Genomic DNA, 24759 nt, shown 5'->3' with positions numbered 1-24759 from the left:
TGGGTGAATCCCTAATTAGGGATATAATCAAAAGAAGGTGACTTATGAGGAATCTCCAGTTCTGAACTCAATCCATGGAAGCCCAGGTCTTTTACCAGGGTTTATATTCAAATGTTTGTGGAAGGAATAGGAAAGGGGAAAAGAACTAACTGGAATATTTGTCACCTTACCAGAATTATCAATGGTTAAACTGGCTTTATGGATGAACGTTCTGATCAGTTAATTGGCAAAAGAATTAGTAAAATCAAAACCAATTGATTGTCCATCCAAATAAATGATACTGATATGATATTAAAGTATGCCAGACATTAAATAAGAGGTTCCAAAAATTATCTTTAGTGGTTTACAGCAACAGAGTCAAATGCAGAATATTAAATAAATAATGTTTTATTTCCTCCCAGTTACATATAAAGACAATTTTTAACATTCATTTAAAAAACTTTTGAGTTCCAAATTTTCTCTCTATGTCCCTCACCTCTTCCCTCCCAAAGATGGGTAGCAATTTGATATAGGTTATACATTTTCAATCACACAAAACATGTTACCATCTTACTTATGTTGTGAAAGAAGACAACTCAAAAGAAAACAATGGAAAAAAGTAAAAGATAACACACTTATATGAAATGCAAGATATTAAAAATAAGTAATATGCCCCCACAATATTACCACATTTACCATAATTGTGATTGTCAAGGACTATTATTGATTAAAAAAAAAATAATGAAAAGGCACTCAATTCATGATTTTCTCTATGTTCATTCATTGAATCACACAAATCTAGTAATGTCAAATGACACTCATCTTTTAGAGGGTTTTTTTTTTGCAACATGATGAGTTGGATCAATATATGTGATACTTGATACCACTGAACATTATTCAATGGTTATCAAACATGGAGATCTCCAAAAGACCATCTGAAATGTACTCATTTCCTGTGGTTAAAAAGAAAAAAATTAAATTTTTTTCCATGTTTGGTTCATAAGGTAAAGTAAGTTACTTTTGAAGCCCTAGGATCCTGTAGCTTTGCACTACAGAAGAGAAATCATAGAATGAGAAGAGTTTTTATTTCTGATTTGCCTTGTTGGTTCTTGGTACAGCTTTCAGAACAATGGGAACAGTTGGTGTAAGGAGTGGCTGATTGCTTAACTTCAGAGGAACCTGCAACAGTAAAGAAAATTATAGTTCAATAAGTAACTAGTTTCAAACAAGAGAGAAATAAAAGTTACAAATGTTCATATTTTATGGAAAAAAAGATTATACAAATGAAGACTAACTAGCTAGAATATCATGCAAAGAAGTGTTAGAATGATATGATTATAATAGAAATCCATCACATTATAATAGAAACTATCACAAAATAGACAAGCACCCAATCAATATGTATTAAGTATATACTCAGGTTTTTATTTATACTAGTCAGTTGTAAAATAAATTCAAGAATCTTGCTGAAATTAAGAGACTTTATTCATCCCATGACCAATAACACTAAATATCTTTTTCTCATAAAACTGAGGAATTAAAAAAAATTTAAAGGGCCTGTTATATTTTGGTCTTCAAAAACTATATTGTTTGCAACAACAAAAAAATTGTATTATTGTTATTTTTGTTGCTATTATAGTTTATTCAAATTAGTTATGCAGCCAATGATACTTTAATTATTTCTCTACTGGCCTTCTGTATATTTCCATTTTAATAATGGTAAATTAACACTTAATAGCCTGCTCACCTTAAGTATACCAATTGTGTTGAATTAAATTTGTCATGCAGTATAGGAAATTTCTCTACTTTGCTTTTCTAATGGTACTTTCTCCCCCAATTACATACTGATGCAATTTTTAACATTCATTTTTACAAAATTATGAGTTGCATAATTTCTACCTCCCTCCCTCATCTTCCCTCTTCCTAAAATGGTGGGCAATATGAAAGAGGTTGTGCATGTGCTATCATGTAAAACACATTTCCATATTAGTTGTGATTGTGAAAGAAGTAACAGATCAAAAGGACAACAAAACGACAAAAAATAATATAGTAAGTGAAAAAATATGGTTCAATATGCATTCAAAATCTACCAGTTCTTTATCTGGATATGGATAGTGTTTTCCTTCATAAGTTCTTTGTATTTGTTTTGCATCATTGTATTGCTGAGAAGAATATAGTCATTCATAGTTGATCTTCACTATGTACAATGTTTTCCTGGTTCTGTTCATTTCACTTTGCATCAGAATCAACATGTCTTTCCAGGTTTTTCTGCAATCTGCCTGTTCATCATTTCTTATTGCACAAGAATATTCTATTCCATTTATACCACAGCTTATTCAATTGTCATTCAGCAATTCCTCAATTGATGGGCATCCCTCAATTTCCAAAATTTTGCCATCTTGTAAAGGGTTGGCATAAAAATTTTTGCACATATAGGTCCTTTTCTCTCTTTTATGATCTTTTTAAAATACAGATCTTGAGGTGGCATTGCTGGATCAATATAGTTTGGTTGCCCTTTGGATAGAGTTACAAATTCCTCTCCAGAATTTTTAGATCAGTTCACATTTTTTCAATGTCTCCTTTATCCTCTGGTTCCAGGATATCTGCCAGTTTTCCTTGATAATTACTTGAAGCATGTTGTCTATTCCTCCTTTTGATGATGGCTTTCAGATAGTCAGATTCTGACACTGTGTTTCCTAGATCTCTTTTCTAGATCAGTTGTTTTTCCAGTGAGGTATTTTACATTTTCTTTTATTTTTTTACTCTTTTGAATTTGTTTGGTTGAGCTTGTTTTCTCATCTGATCATTAGCTTCCACTTGCCCAATTCTAACTTTTAAGAGGTTGTAATTCCCTGCTGTCTTTTGTACTTCCTTTTCAATTTGACCAGTTGTACTTTTTAGAGAATTGTTTTCTTCAGTGGATTATTGTTTTTCTTTCCACTTGGCTAATTCTCATATAAAAAGAGATGTTTTCTTTTTCTATGCTGTTGATTCTTTTCACAATTTTCTTACATTATTTATTTCTTTTCCCAGATTTCCTCATTTGAGTCTAGGTCTTAATCTGCCCTTTCACCAAAATAACTTTCTATAGGCAGATTCTGTTTGTATTGTTTGTTGAGCATCTTCTTTTAATAGGTCTTTTTCCTTTCTAAATTTTAACTTTGCTTCTAGAATGAAAGGGGCACTCTCAAATTTCTTGTGCCAGTGGATCAGGCTCTGGTTGTTTGTCTCGTGCTGCATTGATATTGCCTGAGGCCCTCAGGAACGCTTAGATGTAGTGCTACATTGAGAGAGTGTGGTGGGAGTGTGGCAAATTGTTGCTGTAGGCCACAGAAGTCTGGCAGCTTAGTGGATGCTGAGCTGGGACTTTAGAGCTGGTGTCTGGCATGTGCTGAGGTCAGAGGGCTGTTGACTGTTTCAAGATTTCCTTAAACACTTAAACATTAGTGGTCTGGCCTCTAAAAGTTCTCTGTTTTTGCTAAAGTGGGGTTTGCCACTTGCTTCTTGGGAATACTTGTGCTGGAATGTGTTCCCCTTTTACCCAAGTAAAACAAACTTTCCTGTCATTCTTTCAAGTTTCTTGGGTTCAAAAATTGCTTCACCCCTTTTTTAGTTGGTTCTGCTGTTCCAGGATTTGTTTTGGAACATAATTTTATGATTGATTAGAGGTGAATGTAGAAGAGCTACGATGATTTACTGCTTACTTCACCATCTTCCATTTCTCTACTTTGAAAATAAAATCATGCATGGCTCTCTTCAACAATGAGATTATCCAAACCAATTCCAATTGTTCAGTGATGAAGAGAGCCATCTACACCCAGAGAAAGGACTGTGGAAATTGAGTGTGGACCACAACAGAGCATTCTCACTCTTTCTGTTGTTTGATTGCACTTTGTTTTCTTTCTCAGTTTTTTTCTTCTTGATCCAATTTTTCTTGTATAGCAAGATAATTGTGTGTGTGTGTGTATGTATTTAACATGTTTTAAAATAATTGATATGTACTGGACATCTAAGGAAGGGAGTGGAGGGAAGGAGGGGATAATTTGAAACAGAAAGCTTTGCAAGGAACAATGTTGAAAAATTACCCATGCATATGTTTTGTAAATAGAAAAGCTTTAATAATATAAAAAAGAAAGAAATAAAAGTTAAAAAAAGAAAAGAAAGTAATTTTGGGGAAAAAATTATCATAATTACTGAAACAAAAAATATGACTCCTTACCTGTGTCTCTTTACAAGTTTTGAAGGTAAATTCCTGCAGGAGTCGGCTAGTTGCAACTTTCATACTCATAAGTGCAAATCTCATCCCAATGCAGTTTCGAGGACCAGCACCAAAGGGCAGGTACACATAGGGGTTAATGCTCTCTTTGTTTTCCTTACTGAACCTGATCAAAATGGTAAAAAAAAAAAAATAGAAAAAGAAAAACGAAAGAAAAGAAATGAGGGGAAAAGTGAAAAAAGGAGACGAAATTAAGAGGCAAAAGATATTACTCACCCTCAAGAAATACTATTAAGCCAACAAGCCAAAATAAAAAAAAAGTCTGTTACTGAGAATGGTGTCTTTTCATTCCTAAAGTGAGCAAAATCCAACTTTAACAGAAAATTTAAAGTCATGGAAAAAATATAAAAATTAGGGGGGGAAAAAAGAAAACTTGATCTTAAAAAAGTTGTGAAGATGATGGAGAGTTTTAAACTCAGAAGAAGAAAATTATATGAAAAATCTATAAGCATAGCCTCAAAGAAAAATCCATATTGGACAAAAGCCCCAAAAGAATTCCTAGAAGAGCAAACAAAAAGAGAGACTTTCTTTAAAAAGTTAAAAATTATTTCACAGACTAAATAAGAAGACTGGGGAAAAAATGAGAGCAATACAAAAGAATTGTGAAAAGCAAATTCACAACACAAAAAATTAATAAAGAAAATAACTCCTTTGAGAACAGAATTGGCCTAGTAGAGAAAAGAAGCACAAAACCCCAATGAAGGAAGTAATTCTTTAAAAATTAGAACTGGTCAAATGGAAGCTAAAGAAACAATGAAACATCACAAAAAATAAAATGGAGTCAAATGAATAAAAAAATGGAAGAAAATGACAAATAACCCATAATCCAAAAAGAAGAGCCTAAACTTCATATTTCATTCAATTACATGGGGAAACTCCCCAAATATTATAATCAGAGAACAAAGTCAAAACTGAAAGAATTCACTGATAAACTCCAAAAAATATCTTAAAATGAAAACTGTCAGGAATATTATAACCAATTCAAGAAGAAAAGATGGAAGAATCTAGAAAGAAAGAACTCAAATGTTGTGGAGCCATAGTCAGGATCATACAAGATTTAGCAGCTCCCAAGTTAAAGGAATAAAGGATTGTAAATATTATATTCCAGAAGACCAAGTAACTAGGATTAAAACCAAGAATTACATACCCAGAAAAATTGTGTATGTTTTCATAAAGCAAAAAATGAAATAGAAAAATTCCAGGCATTCCTGATGAAAATACCAGGAATAAATAGAAAATGAGACATTCAAACATCAAATTCAAAGGCAATATAGAAATCTTTTTCATAAAATAAATTAGATTAAAAATTTAATACATAATAAAGTTTAAAAGATTAATAGCATTTTTAAAAACACATGATAAGACTGTGGAGTAAATTAAATGAAAAAGTAAAGGAAAATAACCTTTTTTTCATCAGATATACAGGGAATTTTCACACTAATATCATCATAAACAAATGTTAAAATAAGACATAATGAATGCTCATTGGGGGCATAATGAATTTTAAAATTATATTTAATAATGACTTTTTAAACATAGATTAAATATTAATTGAAAATTAAATAATATAATCCCCAAGAATTTATGGATCGAAGAACAAATCATAGAAATATTTTTAAACCCATTAAAGATAATGACAAAAAATGAGACAACATCCAAAATTGATGGGATGCAGCCAAAGCAATACATAGCAGAATCAATGAATTAAACAGGAAACTTAAAAAAAAAAACTAGAAAGAGAACAAATTAAAATTCTCCTTTTAAACATTAAAATAAAATCCTAAAAAAAAAAAATAAAAGGAGAGATTTTTAAATATATAAATTACAAATCTTTAATTTTAAAAATAAAAATTGAGATCTGGTTTGTGAAAAACAAAATAGATAAACAATTTCTTAATTTGAATATTTTTAAAAAGAAAAGAATCAAATTATAAGCATTAAAAAGAAAAAACAATGCATTATGACTGAAGATAAAATTAAAGCAATTATTAGGAGAGGTTTTTTCCAATTATATGCCAATAAAATTAATAATTTACATTAACTTAATGAACATTTACAAAAATATAAATTGCACAGATTAATATAAAAGAAAAAAATTTCTTAAATTAATCCTAACTTCAAAAAAGAAATTTAATAAGTATAAATTAAGCTCTCAATGAAAAAATCCATATGACTACCTGGATGTACAAGTGAATTCTAGAAAATATTTAAAGAACATTTAGTTACAATATCATGTAAACTACTTGAAAAAATAGTTAAAGATTGAATTCTGTGAAATTCTTTCTGTAACATAAATATAGTCTTGATTTCTAAACCAAGGAGAGCAAAAACAAAGAAAACTATGATAAATTTTCTCTAATGAATATCGATGCCAAATTTTTTAATACTAGAATAAAAACTATAGTAATATATCACAAAGATTATTATGACAGGAATGTAGGACTGGTTACACATTAGAAAACTAATTCAAAGCTATCAATAGTCAAAGGAAAAAATATTCTAAATCACTACTGAGAAATTCAAATTGCAGCATTTCTGGATTGCCACTTCACTCCTATTAGACTGGCTAATTTGACATAAAAAAATGACCAAAGCTGGAGACAATGTGGGAAAAAAAAAAGGAACACCAAAATCTCTGTGGGCAGAGTTGTGAACTGGCCCAACCACTCTAGTAAATAATTTGTAACTATGTTCAAAAAACAATAAAATTGTAAATCCTTTGATCTAGCATCAACAATATTATATCTATATCCCAAAAAGATCAAAGAAAAAGGAAAAATCCATATGGACATATATGCTTATACCAGTACTTTTATGGTGGCAAAATTTCAAATGAAAATATACCTATCAAATGGTTGTGGTATGAGTGGACAAATTGTGGTATGACTGTGATAGAATATTATTGTCTTAGAAGCAAAGAAAAAGGGAATGGTTTCAGAAAAACTTGGGAAGTCTTATGTGAACTTATGCAAAGTGAAGTAAATAAAAGCAGAAAACTATTCACAGTGACAGGAAAATTGTAATAATAATCAATTATGAAATACTTAGTTTCTCTGCTTAATACAGTGATCCAAAATTAATTCTAAAGTTACCATGATGAAAAGTGCTATTCATCTCCAGAGATAGAAATAATGAACTCTGAGTGAGATGAAGGACATTGTTTTCTCTTTGTTTTTTTGTGCTTTTTTATACAAAGCTAAAATGGAAATGTTTTTCATGACTTCACATATAAAACTGATTCATATTGTTTGACTTTTCAATGGACAAGTTAGAGGCCAGAAGGAGCGGAGAAATTTGGAAATCAAAATGTTAAAAATACATTTTATGTATGTTAAAAATAAAAAGTAGAAAAAAAAATATCAAGAGATAGTCCTTAAAAACATAGTGACATCTAAAGTGCCTACTCTGATTTAAGAGCAATTCTTTCCAATCATGATGCTTTATTTGTTTTTTGTCATTTTAAAAAATCCCAAACTAGACTTGAAAGTCAAAAATATCAACAGACTCTCAACAACCTGTTCTAATATCAATATTGTTTAGATAGTAGATATTCTTAAATTATTGAGAAATATAAGAAATGAAAATATAAGGAATCAGGTTGTTGATCTGTTGCAAAAGCATTGCATTTTAGTTTAAAGATTTTGGGGAGCTGTTGAGTGGCAGAGTGAATAGAAATCCAGACATGGAGTAAGAAAGGCCCGAATTCAAACCCTAAAAGCTGTGTGACTCTGGGAAAGTTATATAATCATATTTGCCTCCATTTCCTTATCTGTAAAATGAGCTGGGGAAGCAAATGGCAAACCACTGCAGTATCTCTGTCAAGAAAACCCTAAATGGACTGATGAATCACATATGATTGAACAACAACAAAAGAATATAAATGATTCTTTAAAATTCAAAGATGAAGAAGAGGGTAAAAGAAGAGAAAATGGAGGTACTTATTATAGGTAACCTCTGTACCTTTTTATTATATAGTAAACTTTTTGAGGTTAGCTACAAAGAACAAAGGAGATATAAGGCAACAGAAGGAGGTAAAGGATCAAGTCAGGATTTATTTAGAATAGAAGAAATGTCTGCATATTATAGACAGTAGGAAATGAGTCAATAGACAGGGACAGAATGAAATTAAGTATGAGTGGGAATCTGTAGAATCTGTTAGAAAAGATGGGATCCCTTGAACAAGTTGAAGAATTAGTGTTGGAAAGGAATAAGGTTACTTCAACATGAGATACATGTGTAAAGAAAAAGGTAACAGAAGGCATCCAAGTAATGGGAAATGAGGAAGAGGAAGAAAAGAATTCACCGTGAATTGTCTGCTATTTTTAGTAAAATATAAGATAAGGGTTTCAGCTGAGAGTGAAGAGAAGGGTAAGCAATGGGAGGTTTAAAGAAAGAATAAAATATTTGAAGAGTCACTATGTAGAAAGTGATTATCAGTGCCCTTAGACATATAGCTAAGTGGAAGCAGAAGTAGGCTTTGGATTTGGATCTTCCTACCTCAAAGTCTAATACAGTGTTCTTTGTCTGATATGTCCTAAAAATTTAATCATTGTTAAGGGCTTAAAACACATCCACAAATAAATGATTCATGGAAATAAGTACACACTTGTATTCATCTCTATTTATTGACTTTTGAATAGACATCCTACAAAATAGAATAATGAAAAGGAGCTAAAGGTTATAGAATTTCAAAATCAAAGGGACTCAGGTGGCATATAGTTCAAATCCTCATTTTCAACATGAAACTATAACAAAGACCAATATTCAAAGCTGACTTCTGACACTTGGCTGCAAGGCTAATGCCAAGTCAATTAATGTATATAAGCTTCAGTTCATTCATAAAATAAGAACAATAATGCAAAGTGGTTCTGTCTAAGCTGCTGAAATAGCTATTGCAGGCATTATGCAGAGTTATGTGAGAATTTAAGTAATAGGTTCAAGTTCATTAATCTAAGCAAGACACAAAACCAGGATTCAAAACTTGATCCTGTCTCCCAACTCAATGTCCTCTCCACACTATTTCAACTGACCACATTGAGTAACCTTTTCCCTTATTTAAAAACTAAATGTTTACCTTTCAGGGCGGAACTCCTCTGGCTCTGGCCAGTATTCTGGGTCACGATGAAGGACAAAGGGTGGAGCCATCACCACGGTGCCTTTAGGAATCATTAGTCCATTGATCTCTACAGTTTTCTTAGCAACCCTCTCAATCCTGCCAGCTATGGGATACAGCCTGAGATTTTCATTTATCACCATGTCTAAGTACTCCATCTGCAACAGGTTATCATACATGACTGCTTCCTGAAAAAAGAACAAACAGTTCCAAGTACTAAGGTGATATATCACATCTATCTTTACTTACTTGGTCTTAGAATGATGCTATACCAACTCCATCATATATTTGGTCACCCACTGTTAGAGCAATAATGTCTTCTGGGAAAAAAACTATAAAAATATATTTGCTATTGAACCTATGGAATGTTGGGAGTTCCTCTATGGTCAATGTGCTAATAAAGTAGTTTAAAACTTCTGAGCTCCATCAAAGTGAGATTTGAATTTATATAATGCTTGTAGAGTCTGAAACAAAACTCTTGAACTCAGTGAAGAAAATTTTGTTAAGATGAATGTTTTTCTTTTGTTCTTTTGGATTGTCTCTTGGAATAAACTAGACTAACTATGAAATTAGGGTGGAATATTAAACAAAATTTTTGTTTTAGATACACTTGAACCTGAGAAGAGCCCTTCTGAATCTTCATTGTTCCCTTGCTTCCATTTCTTGTCACTTCTGCTTATCCCTTTCAAAAATGATTGCCTTTTCTCCAGCATCTAAAAGTCCTCACTCTCAACTCACCATCAGTGTTGGGATGCTCTGGTAATATTTCATAATAGTTTAGTATTTTACACCTCCAAAGGATTTCATAGCAGAAAAGACTCATGGGGCACATCTGTAATGGCAGTATGTAGAAAAGATACTTGGGGTGGAAACAGAGAAGCTTTCTCAATGTGCTTCATAACAGATAACATAGACAATTATCTATTTGTAAGGGCAGCTCTGATCATATCCTTCTATTCCCAGACTTCTATATAGTTTAGAGAATATTATGGGGATTGGAGGTAGTATGGAAGAAATTCCTATTTCATAGTCATTATCTATCTCTGCGGGAAAAAAATATCTTGGCAACCTGCAGAATACTAAAGAAAATTAGTAATATACAAAAAAAGATCTGCTCCCAAATCAAGATGAGATGCAATCTGTCCCCCATTTATGTTCTCTAGATTGTTCTCAGCACCACTATAAGGAGCTCAAATTTGGTTTACTAGGTAATCAGTAAGCTAGACACTTTTACAAATTTATTGCTTCTTCCTTCCTACTGCCACCATTCTGGTTTGGTCACTCATTATTGTTTAAATGGACTTTTCCCAATACATTCTAAAGGCTATCCCTTAATTTGATAGGGAAGTAAGTATTTAAGTGTTCCCACAATAGTGATTACACTACTTGATTTAAAAGTGATGGAGACAGATGATCCTCGTGGGTCAAAAAAGAGATTCTTGCACATTGATAAAGGCCAATGTAGACTTTTTGCAACAAAGAAGAGTTTATAATTGCTGTTATCAGTCACTTCATAGACTGAATGAAAATCTGAGAATAGAAGAGGAGAAGAGAGGAGAAGAAAGAAGAGGAGAAAATAATAAGCAAGGGACAAAAAAGCAGAAATGGAAAGAGAATAAGGAGTACAGAGAGAGCCAAAGTCACAAAGAAATTTAGTATCAGAAGAGATGAAAAATGAATGTCATTATATGGAGGAAGGTCTTTGAAGAGGTTGTGTGAACAGAGGACAAAAGGGCTTTTCCATGAGCTGGCACTAGTTCCTGAAATATTTTTCATTCTCTGCAAGGAGAACATCATATAAATCTATGGTGTCTCAACAAATCTTTGCCTTTTCAACTCTGGCTATGTCTCAATAATGGACAAGCACTCAGTCAGCAGAAGTGATTTTGACAAAGTTTCTGCTAGGAGATGAAGCAAACAGGTGAACAGGAAGGGATTTGGGAGTGAAGAGCAAATAGTTCTATTCCTCTCATCTTCTTACCTTATTGGGCAAAACTTCATCGATCTCCTTCTGAAGCTTTTCCTGGATCTCAGGGTTGGTGGCCAGGTGGTAAAAGAGAAAAGAAAGTACAGAGCTGGTGGTTTCGTAGCCAGCAAAAAGAAAGATAATGGATTGAGCAAGAACTTCCTCATCACTCAGATCTGAAATTGAGGCAAGGGAGACATTCAGACAAAGTCATCATACCTTTGGGGGTTTTTTTATTAAAGCTTTTTAATTTTCAAAACATATGCATGGATAATTTTTCAACATTAACCCTTGAAAAACCTTGTGTTCCAATTTTCCCCCTTCTGCCCATCCCTCCCCTACATAGCAAGTTAAACATGGTAAAAATATATGTTAACTCCAATATATGCACACATATATATATACAATTATCTTGCTACACAAGAAAAATCAAATCAAAAAAAATGAGAAAGAAAATAAAATGCAAGCAAATGACAACAAAAAGAGTGAAAATTCTATGCTGTGATCCACACTCAGTTCCCACAATCTTCTTTTTGGGTGCATCATACCTTTGTTATACTATTCAAGTGTATCACAAGAATTTAGAAAGGATATCTACCTGACTCTCCAGAATACCTAGATAAGATCTGAAATAAATTAATTGCTATAATAAGAATTTTCCATCCACATATATCATCCCAGTACAAGAAAAAAGATTAAGTCTAATGAAAATTGTTAAATTGTTCAAACTTACTTTTCCTTTATCTACTCATTCCACACACCTATCTCATCTTCACTTGTTGTTTCTAAATGTGATAAAAATGATATTTCATTTCAGGGTATTCTCTCTTCTTTCTCACACACTGTGTCATAGAAAAACATATTAGAAGGTTCTAGCAAGAGTCCAGAGGACTTGTGGTAGGGTAATTGTATATAGAGGGAAGCAAGTATGAAGGAGAGATTTTTGAAGGGAGATTCTATATCTAAAGTTAGAAGGGACCCCAAGAGCAAGGTAGTCCAACATTCTGACTTTTCAGTTCAATAAAAATGTGGGCTTCTCTCATAAATGAGAGAGTTAAGGCTTGAACACAAGTCCTCATACTTCAGAGTTCCTGTTCTTTCCATGATATACCTCTGTATCCTATCTCTGATGGTCTTCATGAAGGAAAAATATCCAGAAGATAACAATACGCATTGCTTATATTTACATAATTCCTAGTGTTTATAAGTTACCTATATTATTCATTTGCCTGCCATAAGGAGCCTTTGAAATTGCTGGTTTAAGAATGGTTCTTTCCAGCCTTTAGATAAGGCAATTGTTCAAAGTTATCAATCTAGTAAGAGATTGAACCTGAGACTAAATCTGGCCTTCCGACTCCCAACTCCACTCCCCCTTCCTCTTAATTCTGCTGCTTCCCTGAAACTGAGCTTTTAAAGAATGCCTAGGAGAGCTTAGGAGAGTCTGTATCTTATTTATGGTAAATGAGAATATTTCTCAATAAAACACAATTTGAGTTTTCCCACAAGTTTTAACTTGAAAGAGAAACATATTATCAGATCAATCTCTTTTTTCTTTTCTTTCTTACTATTGGAGTGTTTTGCCATTTACTTTTTCAGTTCATTTAACAAATGAGGCAACTGAGGCAAACAGGGTTGAGTGATTTACTCAGAATCATACAGCTAATAAGGGCAAGATTTGAACTCAGGAAGATGTGTCTTGCTAATTTCAGACCTGGTACTACCCTATGCTAGCTGATCACAAATAAACATAGTCTATGCCAGAGAATAGAGTAAAATTATAAGATTTAGAGCTAGAAGAAAACTGAGTCATCTTTTGGGTTAATACCCTGGTTTTACCTATGAAAAATAAGCCAAAAAAACAGAAGTAATGTCCATGCATCATACATGTACTTAATGACATAGTTAGGATAAGAACACAAATTACACTTTTCCCACCTCACTATGCATCATGTTGTCCTAGGTTTGAGATGAAAAGAGGACTTCTATGTCACCATATAGGCTTCAAACTAACTTTACCATCACAAATTCAAATAGAGTTTTGAAAAATTCTCTCTATCTGGCTCAATCTACAGATGTCAAGCATATTTCTGAGATGGCTAGGTGATATCATACAGTGTCAGAGTTAGAGGTATGTCCAATCTAATTTATTTCAAATCCTACTTCAGTGTTTTACTAGCTGTGATCCTGTGAAAGATGCTTAAACTCTCAGGCTTAGATTCCTCTTCTCTGAAACAGAAATAAGAATGACACCAAATTCACAGAAGTGGTATGAAATCAAATGAAGTAATATCTGCAAAGTGCTCTGCAAATCTTAAAAACCTATAACTTCAATATTGTTGTCATTTATATCATTTTTCCATTGGGTATATCATCTAAGAAAATTGGACATTTTTTCAAAAGTCCATAGATGATGGCTTAACAGATTCTAATTTGTGACTGCCCTCATTCCCAACTTACCTCTGTGAGAGTGCGACTCTGAATTTTTAGAAGTCTGAGAATCCATCAAAAGCTGAAGGAAATCTACCCGGTGCTGGAAAATAAAAGAAAATACTAGTGCTGAGAAAATATTTGAGAACACACAAATTAGCTATGTTCCTACTGTAGGATGAACAAGTGAAGATCTGTAGGATTAAAGATATTCTGGCTTCATCTCACTGACAGAATTAGAATTCTACCCAAAGTACTTCCACAAAAGACCCAAATGTGTGCCAAAAACCCACATGCAGAATTTAAATACAACATTGTTGACATAATTATAATTTGTTGTCCATTCTTATATAACCTTTGTATTGTTAGCATGGCCTGTTTTGAGAGCTTATAAAGGAGAAAGGTACTTTCCTCTTCCCTGGGATTCCTGCTATATATCATATAATAATTTGAAGTAAAATATTGGTATGTGTCTTATCCAGCCTTTGAGATTGTAAATTAATTAAGAGCTGGGACAGCATCTTTTTTCTCTTTCTACTCTCAGAGACACACATCACTAGGTCTGACAAATATTAAATAATAGAAGCATAGAAATAAAACTAGAAATAAGCTTAGAGGCTACCAAGTGACAGTTCTTCATGTTACAGTAAGTCTTCAAAAAATAATTCACAATTGGAATTGTATAAAAATTATAGTGAATAAGAATGATCATCAAGTAAAATGGAACACAAGATTTGTTTGCTTTATTCTGAGAATAATAAATACAACTATAATGTACACATATTGTTACTTTGAACACTAGAGAGATCTGCTTACCTTCTGTGTATTGGCCTTTCGTTCTGCCTTTATTTTTTTGATTGACTTTGCTAAGAAATCTGTTGCTTCTTTTGGAAAGACAGTTACATCCAATTTTTTAAGCAAAGGAACAAGGAATGGAAAGAGTGCTGAAGAAAACAAAACCAAAATTTTTTATGAAACTGTAGAATTTTACAATAGATGTTATCATTTTTATCTGGAATGTAGATGGGGAGATGGTACCAAAGGTACAAATTGTAATAGGGCTTCCTCATTTCCTTTTTGATGTTGCCAATCATTTGTGAATACATGTGAGTCAACAAAAGTCCAAAAGAAGAAGGAAATATTCCTCCAAAATTAGGCTTCCTATGCCTATCACTAGTTTTCTAGATTAACTACAAAGCTCTATATAACTGACCCAATCTGCAAATAATTTCTCCAAAATTCCTAAGATTGTGCTATAATATCTCTATGTTATATTTTAATTCTCTATAAATAAAGGATTTGGAATTAATGACTCTTAAGTTTCCATCCATCACTAAATCTATGGTCCAATTGATTGAGCTAACTTCAGTAATGCCAGGATCACTGAACTTTTAATTATTCATTTCTGTAAAGAAGAACAAACTTACTTATTGTAAGTATGAGTGGATCCAGAAAACTGAATTTGATTAACTTCTTAATTTCTCTGACAAAGGGATCGTTCTGATTATTCAAGGAATCAATATTGACACCAAATGAAGTGCTGGTAATCACATCCATACTGTAGGCCCCAAAAATCCTAAAGAGAGAAAACAAAACAAACAAAAAAACAAGACTCAGAACAGATACCCCATCTTTTACCTCTCAGCAAAGGCATGAAAGTAAGGTTCTAAAGCAGTGGTATCAAAGTCCATAGAAACTGGGGTCATTAAACTATTCAAAGGAAATCTCTGGGCCATATATTGAAATTACAACCCCACAAACTCAAATTACCTGTGTTCTATTGTATTTTTTCATTTTATTACATATTTCCCAATTACATTTTAATATGGCCTGCCAAGATTTGCCACAGGGCTCTATGTTCAACCAAGCAAGGCATGTAGGCCAGAGTTTTAAATAGTCAACAGCATCTACTAGATGAGATTTTTCAGAAACATACTGATTATTTTTATCAACTTCTAGGTAGTTGATACTTCTAGGTAATCCAAAAAACATTTTATAAATGAATGAGCAAATGAATAAATGATAGGTTGGACATTCATGGGACAAAATGCATAGTATTAATGATTTGTATTATCACTTCCTCTTTGTAAGCTGTTAGAAAAATCTGTTTCTTTTATTTAACCAGAAGTATATTCTCTTCCTCACATTGTGAATACTTTCTACTTTCAATTTATTTTTTTAATACTTTTTATTTACAAGATATATGCATAGGTAATTTTTCAGTATCGACAGTTGCAAATTCTTTTGTTCCAACTTTTTCTCTCCTTCCCCCATCCCTTCCCCCAGATGGCAGGTTGACCAATACATGTTAAATATGCTAATCTACTTTCAATTTATAAGCTATCTTTTAAGTGTTATTAAATGCTTACTTACCATGTGCTATTGGATATGAGAAAAATGTAAAAATATTCTCTGATCCCAAGAAGTTTATATTCAAGTAAGGATGATTTTATATATATATATAGTTAGTCACTCAAAATTGTTCTTAAAATAATATTACTGTTACTGTATACAATGTTCTCTTGGTCCTGCACATTTCCCTCTTCATTATTTTGTGCAAGTCTCTTCATGTTTTTTCTTTATTTTTTTCTGGTTATATGTTCATGATTTTTCTAAGATCACTGAGTTCATCATTTCTTATAGCACAGTAGTAATCAATCACAATCATATTTCACAACTTCTTTAGCCATTCCACGATTGACGGATATTCCCACAATTTTTACTTCTTTGCCAGAACAAAGAGAGCTTGCATAAGTATTTTGGGGTATATATGTTTCTTTAATTTTTCTCTAATTGTATTTTAAAATAGATCTACTAATGGTATTGATGGGAGTGTGAAACTGTGTTCCCTTTGATCTGTAAAATTATCACTGTGAAATTGTGTCCCCTTTTGATTTGTAAAAGAAGAGCAATTAGGGTCTCCCAGACTCCAGAGTCTGAAAGAAGGCACATCCTCCCAGATTGAGAAAAGCAGTATCATTCAAGGGCAAATTGACTCCCATTGATCTTTTGGGGAGTCACATCCTCATTCAGGAAACTCTATTTTCATTTAAATGGGAGATACTGATCTGACAATCAGTTCAAACTGCCCCCAGATCTGCTCATAAAATAAGTTTCTGTTCATTCATTCTTTGCAGAATGTCCAAAGTAGCATGCTTTGCCTCTTTGGCATAACTGCCAGGACCTGCCCACTGAGAAGACATTCTCTTCTCAGTGCCGGACCCATTTCCCTAATAGGATTTAGCCACTCAGAAGTCAGTCTTCCTAGCAAAGCTGACTTCTCATCCAACAATAAACTTCCCTTTTGTCATTCAATATTTCAGGTTTGTGAATTCTTTCACAAAGGACCTGAACCAACCAGAAAGAGATTCCGCACACTTTGACTCTCTGTGCTGCCACTAACCTCATCAGAATAGCTGGGTGAAAGGGTATTGCCAGTTTAATAACTCTTTGCATTTAATTCAAATTTATTCTCCAAAATATTTGAATCAATGGACAAACAAAAAGAATACTATGATAAAAAGTTATTATGGTGATAGATATACTGAAAACACAAACTCAGAAAGAAATAGCTCCAAAACAAATCTACAAACCAAGATTCAATGGAAAGCATAACTTGGGCACAAATCCAAAACAATTTCTGAAAGACATAAAGCAAGAGTTTAAGAAAAGAGCTTAAAACATTTTTATAAATGTAAAAAAGATCATTAGTAATTTTGGAGAAATTTTTTAAAAATATTTTTGTTAATTTAATTAATTTATATTAATACAAATTGCTTTATGAATCATGTTGGGAAAGAAAAATCAGAACAAAAGGGGAAAAAAACCATGGGAGGGAGAAAAAAAAAACAGAAAAAAGAAGTGAACATAGCATGCATTGATTTACATTCAATCAATACCCATAGTTCTTTTTCTGAATGCAGATGTTATTTTCTGTCCAAAGTCTATTGGGATTCCTTTGGAATTAAAAATTATTTTAAAGGTTGAATAATACATTTGAAAGTCAGACTATACAGATTTCAAACTATGAAAAAATGTAAGAAAAAGGAGAAAAAGTGGAGTTATCAGTTACAAACAGCTTTCTCAAGGGATTTAACCTCAGAGGGGATCAGATTGCCCTTTACATTTGGTTTGTTATTTTAAAATTCAAATAAATAACTCTAAAAGTTGGTGTTTCAGTTTTCAGGGAAAGATGGCAAGAGACAAGCTTAGGCAAGGAGGATCTCCTGTAGTTCCTCAGATTCTTAGAACCATTGCACCATACTTACTCTTTCATTGTCACAGGCTTGCTTTTCTCTGCAGCATTCTTCATGTTCTTCACTAATACATCTCCATATTGGTTAATGATAGGAAACATCTAAATGCCAAAAGACAATAGTTACAAATAGAAAATCCAATTCTAGAACAGACCAGATTTCCCAAGACAGAAGAAGCACAATAGTATTTAGAAATTTAATTTTCTCTTTTAGAATGCAAAGAATTGTACATAGAAGAACTTCTAGGCCATATAGTCAAACTGCTTCATTTTTTAATAAATTTTTAATAAGGTAGCTAGAATGGTTAAGTGACTTGCTGTCATCAATCAGGTAATAAGAATCAGAGATGGCACTGGAGATTAGGTTATCTAACTCCAAAAACAGTGCTCTCTCTCCCATCTCATCACACAAAAAAATTTAGGAAACAAGATAATCCATTAGAGAAGCTCAGACTTGCTGGACTATTAATTAGGCTTTAACTGGAGAAAATGATTAGAAGTCGGTTTTGTGGTTTGTTTGTTTTTTTAGTCTCTCCTGGAGATCCCTTCTGGCATCTGACCAGTATCCATCACTTTACCTCCTTGAGTTTTCCACTTGTAAATGTTGGAGACAACACTGTTCGAATCCTCTTCCAATTTTCATCTTCAGCAATTGAAACAGCAGTCTCCAAAATCCCAGCTGGACCAAAGTTCTAGCAAAAAAAAAAAAAAAAAGATAAAAGTCAAGAACATTGTTGGTGGAATCAGAACTAGAGATCTATTATATTTTACAATATAAAAACTAATTCTTTCTAAATATCTAGAGTTATCTGACATTTCCCATGGACATTGGTAACAAGAATTTTCTTTTACTTTTCTGGATCTGTTGTACTTGCAGGAACAGTTTCTAAGTTATATCACTACAAAAGTTCTTCCCAGGATGATGGTGGGATGTTTTAAGCTAAAAAATTGCTATTCCTGGGTGACATATTTAGGCTGTCTCCCAAAGTGTCTGAGGTGAGGTGCTGTGAAGATGGTGGTAGTGGTGGTCATTTGACACACCTGGTATACATCACCTTCTATCTCTACCTCATGGCATCAATTGTTTCAGTTCTTCTGGCTGGCCTGTCACATGTGAGATAATTATTTGACAATTAGTGGGGAGGGTCAGAATCTCTTCCTGAGGACTTTTTCCCCAGGATTATGACTGGGAATGCCTGGCCAAAAGCAGAAAAAGACTCTTAGGGGTACTTTTAAGAGTATGTTGTCTGTGCCCATCTGTCTATTAGAGGCAGCTGGTCAGCAGTTATTGCCTTTGTAGATGAGAAAAGCAGGCCCATTTAACACTGTGACCTTTCCTTTTAATAATGGCCTTGGGGATTGCATTATAAGCAAGTCTATTTGTTGGGGAGACATTGCCACTCCCAAGTTTTTTGGACCCACGGGATACTTGGAATTTCAAAGCCCCCAGCAAAAGCTGACTTCTGTCACTCCCTTATAGTACGTTGCCTTAACAATGTACTTGCCTGCCTGCTGGTTCTTCTGCAAGAATATCAACACTGAAGATAGTATTTACAGATGGTCTAAAAACTGTGTGACCCTTAAAATGCTTAAGCATATTTTCCCCATTGCTGCCACCATTACCCTTCTACTGTCACTTACCCGACGATTAGTGAAGACAGAATAGCACTCTTTCACTAGCACTAATTTGATAGTCTCTGGGTCCATGATGGCCAATACAGGTTGCCTGCCATCAAAAAACCTATATTCCCCAGATGGAACAAATTATATCAGTCATCAAATTGCACTGTCAGAAGCAGAAGTTGTAAGTGGAAACTATAAATTGATGGTCAGGGCTCAGTGCTGCCTTATGTTTTCTCTAATTTGAGATGTGAAAGTGAACTAATAATCTAAAATAAAATTCAGCAGAGAATATTTATAAAATACTTTTTGGATGCTCAAGTTAGAATCCTTTCTAGCTCTGTGATGTCATGAAAATCATTAATCTCTTTCAGATTCATTTTCCTTATTGGCAAAATGAGAATGAGAATAAAACCAACCTTAGAGATTTGTTGTTGTTGTTGTTGTTGTTGTTGTTGTTGTTGTTGTGAGGTATGATGGGAAAAGGGAATCGTTTCATCAAGAGATAGAACATTTGAATTGAGCTTTAAAGAATGGTCAGCAAGTCAGGAGGAAAAGAAAGGGAGGTGAGTATTTCAGTGACAGAAAACAGCTGAAGTTACTTGAGAATGGCAAATGTGTTTGGGACCCAAAGAATTACCAGTTTGGCTAGAGTGGGACTTCTTAAACGTTTTCCACTTGCAAAGTCTTTTTTTGCCTAAGAAATTTTTACAGGGACCCAGGTATATAAAATAGGTATACAAATCAAACATTTATTGATAAAAAAAGCATAATTTCACGATACCTACATTCAGTTATACAATGCTATATGGGGTCATGGACTACAGTGTAAGAAGCTGGGAGCTAGAGAAGAAAGTGTATAGAGAAAAGTATTAAGAAATAGACCTGGCAAGTTGGGATAAAAACATGCCAGAAAAAAGTCTTGACTATTACTTGGTGATTTGTGAATTTTACTTAGGAGGCAATAGGGAGCCAGGGAGGATTTTTGTGCAGAAGTATAAAAATAAACAAATTTTTGCACATGAAAGATTATTCTGGCAATTGTACAGGATTTATCAGTGGCTATAATTAAAGATTACAAGTCTTGAAATATTATATATTGACAATCAAAATACTAAGGTTGCAGATGAAATTATTATATGCAGCAAAAATTATGTATAATATTGAATGAAAAAATGGACATTCAGTGAACTCAGATTTTCAGAACTTTGTCTCAAACAAAGCAGAACTCAATAGAATATTTATTATATAAGAGCGAAGACTAATCTCAAGGGACTCAATAAGGACAAACTGTTTACACTGTATACTTGGAAATATAAATTATTTGTCCAAGATTGCCATTAGTAATTCAGTAATCAAATAGAAAGATTGGAGAAGAAGTGAGTATGATATGACTCTCAAAACCAAAATCATGTGATTGTCATGGAATATCACTGTTCTATGGGAAAAGATGAGCAGGATGCTCTCAGGGAAAAAAAAAAAACTTGGAAAATCATCCACAAACTCAAGAAAAACAAAATGTACTGTATACAAAGTCATAAAAATGTTCTAGGATGACCAGCTGTAAGTAACTTTGCTATTCTCATCAGTACAGTGAGCCACAACTACTTTGAAGGATTTATTATGAAAAATACTATCCATATCCCGAGAAGAAACTGATTGTGTCTGAATACAGATTGAAACATAGTCCTTCCCTCCCATCTTCACTCTCTCTTACTCTGTCTCTGTCTCTCTCTCTCTCTCTCTCTTTCTTCCTCTTTTCCCCCCTCCCACTTAATTTTTGAGGGTTTTTTATTAGGGTGAAAGATTTATGTTTTCTTTCACAACATGACTTTTATGGAAATGTTTTGCATAAATTCACATGTGATTTTTTTTTTAATGGGCGCTAGGGGTGGAGATTAGAGAGAAAATCTGGAACTCAAAAGTTTTAAGAACAAATGTTAAAAAAAAAAAACTTTTAAATGTAACTGGGGGAAATATTAAATAAATAAAGTTTTTTTTTTAAATAAGCAAAACCATGAAGGAAAAGGTAAAAACAGTAATTGTGCTATTTGAATGAAGTATAGTAATAGCAAGAATGAACCAGCAAAGAAGAAAGAACCCTCCTACCATTCAAACATTCTGTGGTAACAGGGAAGATAGGGGTTCATCTTCAAAGGAAGATACTGAAAGAAAAAAAAGCTTCCACCCCCAAAGAGTAATGTGAAATGCCCCCCTTACCCAGAGACAATTTATCAAAAAACTCAAAAGAGAATTTAGAAGTCAAATAAGAGACATTGAGGAAAAACTAAAAAAATATTTTTAATTTAAAAAAATCCAAGAAAAACAAGATCATGAAAAAAAATTAACCAACTAGAAAATGAGATAAAGTTTCAAAATTGAAAATAACTTTTTGAGAATTAGAGTTGGCAAGGGGAAGCCAATGAAGCTATGAGAAACCAAGAAATATCAAAACACATTATAAGGAATGAAAAAATAAGACATAATATGAAACATAAGAAAAATGACAGATTTGGAGAACAGATGAAGATGAGAAAATATAAGAATAATTTGACTGCCTGAAAGTTGTGACCAAAAGAAAAAAAAAAAAAACTTTGACACAATAATGCGAGAAAATTGCCCTGGAGTGATAAAAAACGAGGGTAAAGTAGAAATAGAAAAAATCCACCGATCACCACCTCAACAAGATCCTTTTTTCTATTATTTATTATTGATAAGAAAGCATAATTTCATGATACCTACATTCAGTTATACAATCCCATATGGGATCATGGACTACAGTTTAAGAAGCTGGGGGCTAGAGAAGAAAGTGTATAGAGAAAAGTATTAAGAAATAGACCTGGCAAGTTGAGATTAAAAACATGCCAGAAAAACACTTAGGAATATTATTGCCAAATTTCAAAACCCCCAGATCAAAGAGAACATTTTGCAAGAAACAAGAAAAACAATTCAAATATGCTGGAACTACAATTAGAATTGTACAGGACTTATCAGCAGCCACAATAAAAGACTACAGGCCCTGGAATCATATCTATCCAACAATTAAAAGAACTAGGCCAAAAAAATCATAATTATATGTATATATAATCATATGTAATATCTATATTTATATATTATACATATTATTATAAATATCTATAATGTAGAACAAGAAAAAATAGACATTCAATGAACTTGCAGATTTCCAAGACTTTCTAGCAAACAAACCTTAATTTAACAGAAAATCTAACATATAGAAGCCAATATCAAAGAGCAATTTCAAGAAACTCAACATGATTAAACTTGTTATGTTTTTTTTTACATGGGAAATTTATAACATATGTTTAAGATTGACAAGAAACAACACCAGCTCAAAAGTAAGGTTGGGGCAGATGAGGTAAAAATAGTAATTATGTCATTCAAATGAGGTATGAGGAAGAATAGATACTGAAGGGAAAGGAAGGCTCATAGTTCTGAAAACCTATTCACATCAGGACTGGGTTAAGTAGACAATACTACCTATATACCATGAAGGGTGTAGCACCTTCCAAAATCTATAAAGAAATAAGGGAGGAGGGATGGGTGGTAGGGAAGAAAAAGGTGAAGGAAAAAGACAAGGAAGGCATCCATGAGTTGGGGGGGAGTTAAGTAATAGGAAGGCAAGTTAGGAGCAGAATTAGAGCAAAGGATCAGCAGGGACAGGATAGATATGTGTATATCTATGTGCAAGGATAAATATGTGTATATGTATGTATATGTATATATCTACAAATGTGCATATAACTATATTCTTTCTTAAATATAGCTTGCTGGGGGAAGTAAGAGGATGAAAGGAGAAAAAGAATAAAGTAAAAACAAAAGTGTGCAGCAGAGAATAAAAGAACAATTTACAAGGAAGTAAAGAAAAGATGGACACTTATGAATATAATTTCTTCTACTAATATATATACTTTCTCAAACTGGTATTTGTTTTTATATATTTTGAATCCTCCTTGATATTCTGTAGGCACATGACAATGTTTTGTTTTGTTTCATTTTGCTTTATATTCCTTTTGTTTTTCTTTTTTTTCTTATTCTATTTCTTTAAATAAAATAAATTTGGAGAAAAAAGTAAAATAGAAGAATTAGAAGCAGTAGAAAAATATGTACACAAACACAATAACTGATCAGGAGTAGAATTTGTTAGAAAAAAGTAGAGGTAGTAATTGATTTCAGACAAAGTTAAACTTAAAAAGAAATTAATCACGAGAAAAATTTATATATGAACCCTATTAATATTTTAGATGTATGTGCATATATGTATGCATATATGTATGTATGTAGGTGTATGCATTGTAAATCTGTGTGTGAAAGTGTATGTGTATATATGTACATATATTCATACTAAACTGTAACCTGCTAGGGAGATGGGGAGGGGGAGGGAAGAATAATCTAAAAAGTACACAGCAGAGAACAAAAGAAAACCTACAAGGAAACAGAAAATAAGTGGATAGTTATGAATACAATGTCATCTGTTATTACATATGCTTTCTTGAAATGCAAATTTATTGGTATATATTTTGAATGTTCGGTTATGTTTTGCTAAGCACATGACAATATTTTTTTCTTTTTCTGTCTTTCTTTTTCTATTTTGTTTTTTCTTATTTTGAATTTAAATTTTAAATTAAATAATATAAATATATAATATATATAAATATAAATAAATAAACAGTTTTTAGAATACATAACAAAGCATTGAAATAAATAAAACCCATAAGGAGGAAGTAGAACAGAAAAATAGGTCAAGGGCTACCATGTACAATAATAAGACTAGTCAGTTTAGTGGGAGTGAATGGGACAGGTAAAAGGAAATAAGTTGGTGGCTAAACTGTGGTATTTCAATTCTGAGTTTTGGTTTAGGTGAGATTATTCAAAGTTCAAAGGTATGAAGACTCTAGTTAGAGGCAGGACAAGGAACTCTTTGGAATTGTAAGGATTGAGGAATTGCAGAGGCTGAGGAATTTCATGGTCAGACTATAAAATGAATTTTTTTGGTAGCCAAGAGCAAAGAGTGAGTAAAGGAGAAGAGGGTTAATCTGGCACCATACCATAGAAAAGGTTGGAAAAATTACTTGAGAATGAGAAGATAGCAAAAGGGAAAGTAT

General features: G+C 32.7%; 1 protein-coding gene across 1 annotated transcript in view; it reads right to left on the bottom strand.

The window, feature by feature from the left end:
• Positions 1–802: 802 nt before the first annotated feature.
• The window catches only part of LOC100918011 (cytochrome P450 3A4-like), a 33716-nt gene continuing 9759 nt past the window's right edge, over positions 803–24759 (bottom strand). Inside the window, exons 4-13 of the mRNA XM_031941057.1 lie at positions 19658–19757; positions 18595–18708; positions 18030–18118; positions 15189–15337; positions 14578–14705; positions 13792–13864; positions 11350–11510; positions 9330–9556; positions 4199–4361; positions 803–1158 (exon numbers count right to left, since the gene is read on the bottom strand). Coding sequence (XP_031796917.1) covers positions 1063–1158; positions 4199–4361; positions 9330–9556; positions 11350–11510; positions 13792–13864; positions 14578–14705; positions 15189–15337; positions 18030–18118; positions 18595–18708; positions 19658–19757 — 1300 coding nt within the window. The 3' untranslated portion in view covers positions 803–1062. The remainder of the gene's footprint in view (positions 1159–4198; positions 4362–9329; positions 9557–11349; positions 11511–13791; positions 13865–14577; positions 14706–15188; positions 15338–18029; positions 18119–18594; positions 18709–19657; positions 19758–24759) is intronic.

This window comes from Sarcophilus harrisii, chromosome 1 (genome assembly GCF_902635505.1).
Source record: "Sarcophilus harrisii chromosome 1, mSarHar1.11, whole genome shotgun sequence".
NCBI classification, from domain to species: domain Eukaryota; kingdom Metazoa; phylum Chordata; class Mammalia; order Dasyuromorphia; family Dasyuridae; genus Sarcophilus; species Sarcophilus harrisii.
Note: the sequence above shows the minus strand (reverse complement) of the source record. Positions and strands in the feature narration are given on the sequence as shown.